Source organism: Panulirus ornatus, chromosome 69 (genome assembly GCF_036320965.1).
Source record: "Panulirus ornatus isolate Po-2019 chromosome 69, ASM3632096v1, whole genome shotgun sequence".
NCBI classification, from domain to species: domain Eukaryota; kingdom Metazoa; phylum Arthropoda; class Malacostraca; order Decapoda; family Palinuridae; genus Panulirus; species Panulirus ornatus.
In genome coordinates this window covers 18,702,803-18,717,530 of record NC_092292.1, presented here as the reverse complement: position 1 = coordinate 18,717,530, position 14,728 = coordinate 18,702,803, and the positions used below count along the sequence as shown (strand labels likewise).

General features: G+C 41.4%; 1 protein-coding gene across 4 annotated transcripts in view; it reads right to left on the bottom strand.

Annotated features, from left to right (window-relative positions):
• The window catches only part of grh (grainy head), a 216,022-nt gene that overhangs the window by 119,428 nt on the left and 81,866 nt on the right, over positions 1–14,728 (bottom strand). For 3 of the 4 annotated variants that reach the window (XM_071660207.1, XM_071660213.1, XM_071660212.1), the window contains exons 2-3: positions 3,198–3,352; positions 1,237–1,293 (exon numbers count right to left, since the gene is read on the bottom strand). In XM_071660207.1, the coding sequence (XP_071516308.1) occupies positions 1,237–1,293; positions 3,198–3,352 (212 nt within the window). The remainder of the gene's footprint in view (positions 1–1,236; positions 1,294–3,197; positions 3,353–14,728) is intronic. The other variant, XM_071660211.1, reaches the window with a different exon arrangement.

Genomic DNA, 14,728 nt, shown 5'->3' with positions numbered 1-14,728 from the left:
CGAAGGTTCGAACGAAAACCCGAATATTATGCATGATCGGACGTAACTCGAGTATTTCGAAGGGTCGGACGAAACCTTAGGTTTGTGTGTATATATATATATATATATATATATATATATATATATATATATATATATATATATATATATATACAAACAAAAAATAAGAACATGATACAACAATTTAGAAATTTCATATAGATCAGAAACCTTTAAAACCATCAGCATCTGCTGCTTTCTCAGGCAAAACTCTACACAATACATGGCACCATAAAGACATGTTTATAATGTATCAACCATATCTTACTATCACACTCGATAGTCACAAGACCTTCAATTAAATGAACATTTCCTCGACTCACAAAGAAATAATACAGTTGAGCAATAAACATAAGCATGCACTATGAATACCAAATCAAAATACCATTAGATAGATAATCTACAATCATATAATCATTAACATGCAAGCAAGCCATCCCACAGTGCCGACCAAGCGTTGAACACCGTATACGAACAAATGACATTCCACAGGCGAAAAACAGGATCGACACAGACGACTGCATATGAAAAACAGATCTTGACGCAGCCTTGCTGTATGGGCAGCAACCAACTAAGGTGCGTTGAAAAACAATCAACCGAGGTAGTGGTGTGTTAAAAACAATAAACTGAGACACTACTGTGTTAAAGACAATCATCTAGGTGGTTATAAAGACAATATACTGAGGTAGTCTTACGTTAAATACAATAAACTTAAGTAGTGGTTTGTTGAAGGCAATAGACTGAGGCAGCAGTGTCTTAAAGGCAATAAACTGAGCAAGTAGTGTGTTATATATATACAATAAACTGAGGCAGTATGGTGTTATATATACAATAAACTGAGGGAGTAGTTTGTTAATGACATATATGATAACAAGCACCAGCATCTTGAAGACAATAAAGTGTGGCAGTTGTGTTTCAAAGACAAGAAGCTGTGTTAAAGACAATAACATACTGAAGCAATAATGTATTAGAAATCAGTACATAACTGAGACAGAAGTGTGTTTAATATCAATAACAGATAACTGAGGCAACAGTGTGTTAGAGAGATCAACAGCTTACCTGAAATAGTAGTAGTGTATTAGAGACTGAGGCAGTAGTAGTGTGTTAGAGACTGAGGCAGTAGTGGTAATAGTGTGTTAGAGACTGAGGCAGTAGTAGTGTTAGAGGGAACAATAAACTGAGGGATTATCTACTCACATCTTTGGTATATGTATCTTGTCGTCCTCCGTGTGTCTGGGAAAGCATGAAAACACACTGATCAGGACGTGAGCGCGGTGGCTCGGCGGAGTGTTGTGCAGACAGAAACTTAAACATAACCTGCCGTCATGCGTGACACGTGAGGCATACACTGTCAAGCGTGACACGTGAGGCATACACTGTCAAGCGTGACACGTGAGGCATACACTGTCATGCGTGACACGTGAGGCATACACTGTCATGCGTGACACGTGAGGCATACACTGTCATGCGTGACACGTGAGGCATACACTGTCATGCGTGACACGTGAGGCATACACTGTCATGCGTGACACGCGATGCATACACTCCCACTTGAGGTGTATGATACATACACTGTCATTCGAAGTGTACATATACACACACACACGTATCAAGTACATACTGCCCATGGAGGTTTGCCATTAAGTACATTTTGAACTTAAAACATGACTCAGAGGAAGCCATGAAAACACTCTTGAACTTTATCTATATAATCTGAACTTACTTTACAATCTCAAGTGCATTTCGCAGTCCTACGTTCAACTTAAACCATGACTTAATGTTCAGACCAGAGATGAATCTTGAACTTTGTGACCTGACCACAAAGAAGTCTGAGCTTACTTTGTGTCTAAAGTCTTTGAACACAGACTAAACTTAAGTTTAAGGTCCATTCTACTGACACACTTTCACGGTTTACTTATACAAGTTTAAAGTGCACTCCATGAGCAGGCTGTCACTATGAACACTTGGCCGACCGTCCATGCGCAGGGTGTTACTATGCACTGATAGTCTGTCCTATGCGCATATCCTTACCATGCGCATTTGGCCTACCCTCCATGCGCAGGTTGGTACCCAAACGTCGACCTTCATACTCATACTTAAGCGCATGTATCTGTTTACGTCACCAGGGTTCGTAAGGTGCTGAAAAGGTCAGTGAATCCAGGGATCTTTTCATATCATTAAGACCATTGTCTTTATACTTACTTTCTCCAGTAGTTTATGTACTTATAAAAGATAAACAATCGTGACTAAAGAAAAGCAACTTCATATGAAAGTACTATTTTCAAAAATACAGATAAAAGTATGAAAAGATATCTATTGGTGGAAGACATCTTACATTTCAGAACAATTATATATTATATATTTTCAGGCTTTAAGGTCTATATTTCAGGTTCAAAGAACAATGCCAGAATTGTAGTTAAATCTATTATAGCCCTGGGTTCTTCTTTACACAAAGATGATACTTATTCTCACCTTTACAGACCCGTACGAACCCTGTATCATGCAAGGAATATTGACTTACTCTATCATCTATCTATAACCTTGAAGCACATGTCATCTTATAGAATATATCTAGCTATAACTTATCCCACTATGCAATACCATCTATAAGAGACCTGCATCCTTATATGTCAACTAAGTTTATCAAGCATTCCTGAGGTATGACTAAGACTTCATATAGCATTACTAGACCCATTACTAGACAACTAGATTAATTACTAGTTCACGTAACATCATTAGTCTTCTACACCTGGAAAAGAAGATTAATCAGTAGATTACATGCTAAAAAATATGTGATCATTTTTTGAAAAAACTTGTTAACTAACTTCTGAGTTGATCAGTGTGATATATTCTTTATAACATTACTGATTAATCTTCTTTTTTTAATCGTGATATATAAAAGAACAAGTTTATGATTTGGTAATCTGGTTTTCAAAGTCCCTAATACCCTGTCGTCAACCATATAATGTATTTACCTTGAGTCAGACTCTGTCTTTTCCGTGAACTCACATGTGACCTTTAAAAAAAAGTCAGGCTTGTTGCCCCCACTGGTGAAGCTACTACAACAACTATTCAGGTATGTTCGCCTCACATGTGGCCTAGAGTCAGGTCTGTCAACAGGTAGGTTAAAAAGCAAACAGGCAGCCTCAACCACTTACATCTTGGGGATCTGGATCTTGTCACCTTCTGTGTGTCTGGGGAACTCGTGCCATGGACGAGTCGGCCTCTGTGATGTGGGCGAGGTGCCGGAGGGAGCTCTGGGATCCGTCCCCATCAGGGATACTGGCTGAACGATCTCCTCATAGCCGAAGCTCTGCGGGAAGAGAGTGAGTGAGTGAGTGAGTGCCGATGACGGGAGGAGTGGAAGAGGTCATAGGACGCGCGCGCTCTCAAAGGAAGAGAAAAGCAGTGAGTGGAATGTACGATAGGGAGAAAGTAGCGATGAGTTGTGTGTGTGTGTGTGTGTGGAGAACAAGGATAGATGACAGAATGCATAGTCGTCTACGATGGGATCACATTTGCTGAGGGATAGTGATATGTATCATTCTATATTCCTTATCTATCTGTAGATGGAAAGAGGATAGTAGGAAGGGTCAAAACAGCAATGGTGCAAGATGGGCGAGGGAAAACACTGGTGGTGCAAGAGGAGGGGAGTGGGAAAGAGTGTGTGGGAGGGAGGAGGAGGAGGTTGAGTGCGTGGGTGTTGGGAATGGCCGGAATGGGAGAAAGACCGTAATATGATATGAATGACTGAAACCTGAGGAAATACCTCATGGCCATCATCAAGAAGGTTTACTTTCATATTGGCTGACATAAATACTAAACTAAATACGTTAAAACATATATATGTGTATATACAATCCTCTCCATATCTGCGTTTTCAATATAAACTTCATAATCGTCTCTCTCTTTTACCGTCTCCAATCACTCTTATCTATTTTCTTAATCATCTTTTAATATCTTACGTTATCAGGTTTCCACTAATGTGTAGGGACACCGTCACATCCATCCCTCGCTTCTCCACATTCCACCACATCCTCTTTTACACCCGATGATCACCCATCCCACATCCATTTTTTTTCTATGCTTCGTATGATTTCTTATTATTTCAATTATCTGTATTTTTGTTTCCTCTCTTTTTTGTCTTTTTCTCCTTCTTTCATTTCATTTTACGAGAATTTATTGTCACGTTCATCTATGTTAATCTATCTTGTTCTTCTCCCTATGCCTCAGCTTCATTGTGAATAAACCTTTGCATCTATTCACTCATCTTCACCTTAATTCACCATCTACTTCACTCTCTCTTATTCTAGCATTTCATTCTGTCTTCGTTTTTCTTCGTCTCCACACCACATTCTTACATACCTATCCCCCTGGCCGGCAGGTAAACTTTGCTTATCATACACTCAAGTTTGGAACTACGGACCCAAAACACAATCTTTGGACTCCTCAAAGCAGCAATACGGGACATGGAGTTGTCATAGATGATGAAGGAATCGGTGAAAACACACACACACACACACACACACAATATATGAATATATATATATATATATATATACTCACGAGAGACAGAGTGTGTCAGCAACTGATGTTTCACTTGAGTCGTAGGAAAATATAGTAAAGGGTCTGTCTTATGGTAAAACTTAATTCTCAACGTTTCTGATTCTAAAAGACATCTTTAGTAATCAATTAATCTGTCAATAACACTGAATCATAAACATATATTCTTCCGAAACATTTATATACTATTTAAACACAAGAGCCATCTTTAAATACAAAAATATACACTGAAAACGACTTTACATAAAAGCATCATAAAATGAATATGTTAAAACCTCATGTATTTACGAAAAATAGTGTGTACTTGAGATTAATTGCAAAATTTTATGTTTGGATGTTAAAAATTCTCTGTTGGTGTGAAGTAATCCACAGATGTATTTGCAAATGTGAACAGGTTGGTCAGCGGTGCAGTCCTCATAGCTGCAGACTTAGGACTAATGTTTTTCATCAACGATTTCAAAGAACTTGCGACAAGGGAACCTACAGCAGAATTCTCTCAATGGTTAGCAAAAAAGTCATATTTATCAGACAAAAAAATTAAGAAAATAAAAATTATACTCTCGTAGAAAGAGAACAATTTCTGAATTAATTCAATGTAATTAAAATATAATCAAATATGATTATGGAAGAATTGTAATCGGAACCCAAATTCTAAAAGTGGAATGAGTAATCTACATATGTAATTCTATTATTCATAGAAGGATTAAAGTTTTTTTTTTCTGTAACTCTGATTCTGGCTTGTACATTGAACAGGGATTCACAGAACTCCATATAATCGTTTCATCGTTACCATTTATCCGTTGTTAAATGTCACTTGGGAGTAACCTCCTCAGAATCTTGGTAGATTATGAAGTAAGGTGATCTGGTCACAAGTTGACCTGTTCCAAAGAACTGCTTAGATTACTTGTTAATCTAAACTCACAGGTTCCATGTAAGGCCACCAGTACAGTTAATGTTATTTGATGAATCACTGGGTAATATGTCCTTAAAATCCCCCCCCCCCTCAAAAGATATATTTTCTTTTAACTGGTTTGAGAATATATCTCTGATTGCAATCTCCAGATTATCAATCGCAATCAGTCGTGTGATTTTTAAGCAAAGTTAACGATATCGTATCGTCAGAAGGGGAGTTTCATGTCCCTGGGATTGAATTTGACTGGGATGAAGCAATTCATCACATTTTACACAACACAAGCACCAACCAAGGATTCTCTCTACACAATGATTAAACACGGGTCGCCCTGTGTCAATAATGGCACCCCGAGCACTCACACTCGACCTGTGCCAGTAATGGCACACCTGAAAACGGGTTGTCATTGACAAGAGTCCCAGCTAAGAATAGTCTAGGAGAATCTTTACACAAACAGACAGACTGACAGTTTCCCCTTGTAATTTACGGAATATTTCTACTTTGACGTGTTGGCTATTCTGTTTAAAAACAAACTCCAAGGTATATATATATATATATATATATATATATATATATATATATATATATATATATATATATATATATATATCCTTCTCATCTAAGTACGTGGGCGGCCATTACTCATGAAAAATAAATATTTTCTATTTCCAAATGAAAGACTCATCAGCTAGAACAAAGGTGACAACTACTAATAGCATATATTTTAATAGCATCAATTCTAAAGTGTTGAAGCTTCAAGGAAGACGATTTAAACCTAGTCTTGTAACTGTGGGTTCGTGGTAAACTAAAGTATACTGAAGCTGCTGTCGGTATGTGAAAAGGATAAGACAGATGTGTTCAGTTTCTCCTTAGAATCTAATGGGTTAATGTGCCCTTGTTGTTTAGATACGAATGGAATCATGGCATGTGTAGTTAATCAATGTAATCCTCTGTCTTTACTGCACTGGAAGGGCGTTGTACACTTGAGGACCTCCATCTCCTGAACTGTATAAACCAACTTCTTTCCAAACTGTTGTGCGAGTGTGAATTTTGTGACTATATGTGTTAAGGTCAACATATACGTACATAAGCTGACATATGTTGGTTATGACCGCGTGGGTCATGTCAAAGGTCATTTTTGCTACATCTTTATTTACAGTAAACTCCCATCTTTACTACAGTCCTCATCTTCCTCGACACCACCGCCACCGTATCTTTACTAAACCAGCGTTAAGGTCCTGATTGTTGGAGAGAAAATGACTTAAAATAAAGAAAGAAGCGGAGCAAAAGAAATACATCTTCTATGCTACCGAGCGCAGCACAGCGTACACAAAAAAAGGAATGAGATGATTATCATCATAGCAGAACAGTTGGCTCGTAGCCCATACGCCGGGAGCTCCGGTGAGCCAGTCCTGCCTCCCTAGAGAGAGAGAGAGAGAGAGAGAGAGAGAGAGAGAGAGAGAGAGAGAGAGGCGGGGGGGGTACACCCTTACGTTTAGTTGCCTGGAAACAGCACCATATCCAGTTGCATGCAGGTTTCTCCGCCAGCCAAAGTAAATTGGCGATCACCCGAAGACAGCGAACTCACGAGGAACGTTCATGTCATAGGTACATCCACAGTGTATCATCCACGACCTCGTCGCTGGTCTTGTGGTGTTTCACAAGTCCGTCTGCTTATGGTGAGTATACGACGTCCTGTTCACACAACATCCTTGAAGTAGCGAGACCCTCGATGAGGACAAACCCTCTTGACATGGAACTTAGCAAGCGTGGGAAACCCATCGAGTTCAAGACGTGAGGCAATTCACATAAGTGGGCCATTCCCACAGAGGTAAAATCCTGACGTGGGACATCCCCACCGTGGGACGTTTGCCAGCATGGATGTGCTGGGGTATGACCTCATACAGCCTGTGGGCTCAGGTCAAGTGGTGATATATAGTGATGGATGGCGGCCATCTTTCTCACTCAGGTCCCGTATTGAACCACACCCAGAGGTACACTAACGGAAAAGGACATCAATTTAAATATTCAAAGTCAGACTTGCGTACTTCATCGGCCTGTTCGGAGCGTAAGAATGATTGCAAGTGTTTGGACAGCTGTTGCTCGTTGGTGGCCAAAGATGAAATGGGCGCTGACGTGTGGATTGATCGGGAATAGAAACTGTTAATTGGCAACCTGGGTCTTGATCACGTGATACATTCTAATAGATTATTAGCCAGGACTTTCACTTCTGGGGATAAGACCCGCTCAGAAGCGTTTTATGTCAGCGTCGGCTGATGACCACCTCATCAAAATTATTTTTGTTTTGTTTTCGGCAAGACGAAGCGAGAAAGCTGCTACAGCATAAATCTAAGAGAGAGCCATAATTGGTGGTGGTTGGTCATCCTAAATATGAAGACGTATTTCGGCTCCGGACAAACAAAATTACTGACTTTTTATCTTAATGTAATAATGTACATGTTAGATCCTTTGCTTCATCACTTCATATAATGAGAGAAACATGACAACTACGTGTATAGAAGATATAGTTGTCTCATTCCTCTTCTTCGTCATCCTGGGGTTCCACAGGACCAGTGTCCCGCTTGTTTACGTTTCTCGTCCGTTGTGATACTTCCAGGACGACCTCCAACGACATCAGTCAGGGTTGCAGGTGAGTGGAATATGGAAACCTTCACATCCCATCGCAAACATCTTCGACGTTTGTCAGTTGACGCATCAGTCTATATGTTCCCCAGTACACTGGGCGATGAGAAGGGGCTTTTCATCTGGTCATTCCGTCATGACGTGAACGATCGTACAGCTGACGTAATCACTGTTGATGAGGTAGACAAAATGGTCTACGACAAGTCGGAGATTCTGTTGCTGGCACGAAGCCCTCAAGATAGGAGGAGCATTCTTGTGCCCATCAAAGTCATTGTCTTGCCCCATCGAGATGCGTGTGCTCACGAATTCTAATCTTCCAGGCTTGGGTCATCTTCCAGGAGCTACGAGGGCCGTCATCCAGACACACACCCATACCCACGAATTCTAATATTCCAGGCTTAGGTCATCTTCCAGGAGCTACGAGAGCCGTCATCCAGACACACACCCATACCCACGAATTCTAATCTTCCAGGCTTAGGTCATCTTCCAGGAGCTACGAGGGCCGTCATCCAGACACACACATATACCCAAGAATTTTAATCTTCGTGGCTTAGGTCATCCTCCGGGGGTTTCTCAGCTCGAGGATCCACTGCATAATAATGGTGAAGGCTGCTGCTGCTGCTGCTGCTGCGGCAAAAAAACTATCAGGTAAATCCTGCAGAAGCCCCCAGCGAGGAACCTCACTATACATCAGCGATGAAGGCTCCCCCAGGAGATACCCGCGTCTATGGCCCGGCCGGCACCTGTAGGGGAGATGCCACGTCTCGCTAGATGGTTTCTTTATTTTGTTCTCGTCGAGTGTACGACTGACGAAAAAAAAAAAAAAAGAAATATCTGTTCATCTACTCTGTCTATCACTTTTATGATTCTCATACACGTAAGAGTAATCAACCGCTCATACACATCGTATATATATAATATATATATATAAATATATATTAATTATTCATGGTTTGAAATGTGTTATTCTCATTATGGTAATGAAATGATCCCATTCTTCCTGAGGGACTTTCTCCATGAAATATGGACGAAACTTCCAGTGCACGAGAAGTAGGGTCGAGGCCCTCCCGTACGTCGTTTTTATCTGAGCTTCGCCGTCTTCTCATCTTCAGGAAGCTTCTCGTTGTCTAATAAAGAGACTATCTATCGCTCATTTGAACCTGGAGTTATTAAAGTCTCATTAACGGGGCACTTACGACTGGTATGGTCCATTTACGGAACGGCTTAAGTGGACCCTGTTAGCCGGAATGTTCGAGTCTTTCCATCGCTACTGGACCAGGTAGGTGAAGCTCGCGCTCAATATCATCTACTCAGTCCATAAGCGTTCTTAAGAACGCCATACATAACATTCGCGACTCGACCCACTCGAGTGTTTTGAGCGCCGTATGTATAATGATAGTCTCAGGTCCTCAGAGACGCCACATACAAAGCGAGCAAGACACACGGGTCGGAATTAATGTCATTCACTCCTGGAATCTGTAACACGTCACAGTGATCGCATAACTCGTCGACCTCGTCTAATTCCGCGTCGATGTTATACAACACAACATCGACGTATACTCTAATCTGTGGAGACATAATGGAAACTGTCGACATGATCTGATACGGCGTCGACATGATCTGATAGAGGATCGACATAATCTGAGACTGCATCGACAGCGTTTAATAATGTGTCGACCTAATCTAATGTTCCATCGACCTAATCTATCAGTGAGTCAACAAAATTTGGCTACCCGTGTCGACACAGTCGAATTCAGTATAGAAAAAGGTCGAATGTCGTCTTACCAAGAAAGGTTCCGAGACAAATACTCATTAGATTACTTCTGAGTAAATATTCATTCGTACAAATCAAATATGTTCGAATCCTTAAGTCGCCAGCTTCGTTACGAATCTATTCTTAGATTAGTTTTAGTTTGGACGGAGGCTTAATTTTATTGTATCATTAACATGAGTGGGATTATCGTCATTAACCTTGACAATCCACTCGTGTGGTGCTCATTTTTTAAACCCTCTCTCATAAGCACCACATTTGAAACCTTGGAGCTTACTCATCAGGAGCTCATTTAAAAGCTTAAGAACCATTCTACCGGGAGCTCATTTCAAGCTTTATAATCTAGCCATGAACTTAATATCTTTTAAACCGTTGAATGATGAGGAGCCATTTTTTTTTTGGTTTAAACTTCTAGAGTTCAATGGATCCCTTCTCTACGTCCCGCGGTTTGATCGCTCCACATCTCCAAGGTTTATTTTCGTGTTTATAAAGTCATTCGCTTCTCATGTGACCAGCGAGGCACAAGCACCCACTAGCCAGCAAACAAAAGCCTAAGCGACTGGGCTCCTGTCGACACCAACACAATACACAGTCAATAAACCTTGTTAGACAGACCCAATTTCTTGAGAATAAAATGGCAATTTGCATACGCAGGCCGCTGGAATAAAGGTATTATGGCCCGTAATTGAAGACGTAATAGGGGCTCCGGTTGTTAGTTCAGGCCACACTTGAGAATAGCAATTAGTATGTAAATTGGCATTTAGATAACTGGCAGTACTTTGTAGGTATTCTTACTGGCGTCCCAACCGCGGGTGAGGGTTTGACCAGAGCGGCGGTGGACGAAGGAAACTTCAGATCATTTCTTACAAAAGAGATCCATGAGGCTTACGTTTATCCTCTCTTCTTGTCTTCCTTTATCTTGCCGGAGCCAAGGATCACGTCAGGCTTTTGTGGATACAATGGTAAGACCTGCTGTATGGGTTGATGCCTCATGACAAGCGGCGTATATGGTGGATTGAAGTAGCTAGAGGTATGGTTAGGGTTGAGGATGAGAGAGGAGGGGTTGACAGAGAGAGAAGGCAAAGTGAGACATGATGACGGATGAGAATGGGACTTAGTCATGTTGAGGAAGATACTGGAGAAGGTAAAGAAGAACTTGAAGGACTAGAAGAGAGTACGAACGCATTTATGAAAATTTACGATGAGATTTTACTTTGTAGGAGGGATAGTGCTTATACAATCACACACACACACACACACACACACACACACACACACACACACACACACATTACATTTATATATGAGACAGAGGAAGGGGAAAGACCCATCCCTTATACAACATCAAAATAAGGACCACCAGTATGTACCTGGCTGGCGGCTTATGCAGCCGTCTCTCATCAAAAGAAACAACGGAAGGAAGGGACGCTGAAGATAAACCCTTAATGGCTCTCTTGACTGTGTGGTGGAGAGTGGGTTGTGCTGCTGCTGCCGGAGGAGATGCGAGGGAGGGAGGGAGGGAGGGAGAGAATCAAGCGGGGTAGAAAGTAGTAATATATTTGTGGGCAGTGGAAGGGAACTAGAGAGAATATGAAGTGGAAAAGGGTTAAGAGAATGAGGTATAAAGAGGTAAGAATCTATGGTGCAAAGGTTTATGTATTAGTAAGAACAGTGCAAGAACAGAAGAATAAATAGAGGTGAGGAAAATAGATGATTTAAGAATAGAGGGAAGTTATACTTTAAAGAAAGTCATACATTCTTTTGGAGCACAGAAAAAACTAAGATTCTGTATATACATAAAAAGATTGTACAAGATGCAGCAGCAACTGTTTCTATGCCTCGACCGTAGGCATTCAGACACACACACAGACACGTGTACACTTACACACACACACACACACACACACACACACACACAAACATTAGTTTGTTATGGTTTGGATCTCCTGCAGGAGCCTTGTGTAGGATCGAACATGTCAACCAGAATCGAACGTAAAATTCATGAACCTCACAACACTGGATGCACTAATCCGTTTTCTTTTTTTTTCCCCTCTCTCCTCCTTTGGGCCATGGCAATATATAATGTCTTCTGTCAAGGTGATTGAGAGTGTCAGCAACTTGTGTTCTGAAGTAGAAGACTCGGCAAACGTAACAGAATGACTTATTTGTCTGGCTCCTGAGGGTGTATGTGAATGCTGACTGTCTGGTGACCAATTATCCCGTCTTTATTAGGGAAGTCATAAAAATTCGCCTCTATAATTCTCACTCTGAAATTCTAATCGGAGATACGACATGGGCATTGGTCCTCCGAGGTAAAGAGGAATGTGAGAAACTGTTTTAAAAAAAGAAAAACGATATGTAGAATTTATGACTTCTTCTTATACAGCAAGTTAAAAATAGTGAAGGAGTAGTTCGGGAGCGAATAGCGTGAAAATGTTGGGTAGGTGGGTTGATTGAAGAATAGATAGATAGATAGATAGATAGATAGAGAGAGAGAGAGAGAGAGAGAGAGAGAGAGAGAGAGAGAGAGAGAGAGAGAGAGAGAGAGAGAGAGAGAGAGAGAGTGAAATCGCCATTATCAAACAGTGGACAAACACTTATCAGGGAGTGACCTTTGACCTCTGCACCACACAACCACACCCTGTATATCTCATGATACCATTCCCTTCCGTATGCAACCTCAACACTGTCTTTACCTCAGGCTCATGTGAAAGACCCTTAGCACTGCTATGTTGATTTGACTCACTGGCCTTTTATGTGCATGAGTTTTGAAGCTCATTTGATACTCTACTTTCCCGCCTGAGACCCAGAATGGGTAAATTCACGTTCATCCACTTCACGTAGTTTTGGAGTTAGCGTATAATCATGAGGCTTCGTCAGCACGATAACTTTAGTGTTGAAATATGATACGAAAACGTTCTAGCCCTATATTTCTTGTACTAATAAGAACACGACTGCGTTCAAGATAGCTGGTTTAAAGATAACAAACATGACCATGTCTCGTGGTAAGATAACTATCATGACTTCAATGATGTTAGTCAAACAGTTTAGATAACACTGACACGCCATGAACATGGGAAGATAATGGCTGATATCAGGAAGAAAATAGCTGATATCAGGATAACCATTATCGAGGATAGCAGGCGTGGAAGCATCACGTGATGAACTTCAGAGAGATGACTGCAAGACACCGAGATATCAAGGACGTACTGCCAGCTCCGCTGACAAAAACACGGCATTGTTAATACATGCTAAATAGCATTGTTGTTGTGGGGACAGGATCCTCACTAGTTGGCAACACTTCCTCCCTCCCTCCCTCCCTCTCCCAAGACTCCTCTCCAACACTCCGTCCTCCTTACCTCCCTCTCTCACCAACATTCCAACCTCCCTCACTCTAGTTGTGGTTGGTCAATAGGGACCGAGGGCCCAAACTGGTCGTTAAACTCGGTCAAATAGTTTCCGAGGCTGACTTTGGCTGGCATCATTGGCTATAGTGATATCATTTAAAGTCTGGGGTCCTCCCTGTGTCTCAGAAATTCTTCAGTTGACATTGATGCACTGGGGGAGAGAATCGGTACTGTAGGTACGCGTGAGGTACAGCATTTCTGCATTCGCTTAAAAATCGACAAACGATCATCAGAAGAAACTGCAAACCACAAACTCTCTCAACTGAAACGATTCAGCGAGAAATCTAGAACGAGATTCTAGATAGATTAAAATCTGTCTAGGAATAGGTAACAGGAACTGTTAAGACTCGAACCGCGGCTACTGATTCGGATGACTTTTCACTCAAACTCGCACATCAAAATACCATAAACTCAAACTAGACAGCAACACTGAAACCAGACAATAAATCTATCAGCCAAAAATCAGTGATATGAACCCAGATTTCCCTATCTGCAGTTAAAAAAAGAAAAAGATACAAGCGAAACGCTTCGATACCGATCGGGATCTAAGCACAAGTGTGGTTCGAAGATCCGATGCTTCGATCACTACCGAGCGAGCGACCCTTCCTTGCTTCACCCACTAGCGGGAATGAACCCTCCTTCTTCCTGAGATTCATTCATCAGTTCCTGGGCGTAACGCAAACGCATGGCGGGAGGTGAACGAGACAGAATAGTCGTGTTATTGTTTGGCTATATCATCAACGCCTCATTCACTGTCCTTTGAGGAAGCGGGTCTTATCTTTTGTATCATTCGGAGGGCGTAAGGACGGTGTGTTGCTTGTGTGATGGTGACGTGGCGACAGAGTTGCGTGTGTGGTGGTAACATGAAGCAGATGACGTGCCAGAGACGACAGTGTGGGTTGGAGACATGTGGTGTTGGTGACATGATCAGGTGGGTGAAGTGTCTATTATTATCTGTTTAGATATCTGTTTCTCAGTCTATCTACATTTAGTATTACGGTTTCTGTCACCGGGCATTGTGGTTCTGATGCGATTTTCTGTACAACCCCCTTGTTCGTGTTGGTATATTGTACTAATCTAACAGGTCATCCCCCCATCTCTCTCTCACTTTCCTCTCCCTTCACGCCCAAGGCGCACCGTTGCCTCCTCTTCCTCTCTCCTACGTCATGGTGGGTACTGAGACAATGTAAGAACTCCACTTCGTCATTGTATAACACCGTCGCTTATCAGATGGAGATATGCTTCTCTTTCTCTTTTTTTTGCTGATATCTTTTTTTGTCTATTAATCTCATTTCTCCATCGAGGTCTTGCCTCGGTGTTGATCTCTATCCCTGACTGACGACTTTGAGATAAGAGAGTAAATAGAATGAGATAAGAGACATAACAGTTGTCTTT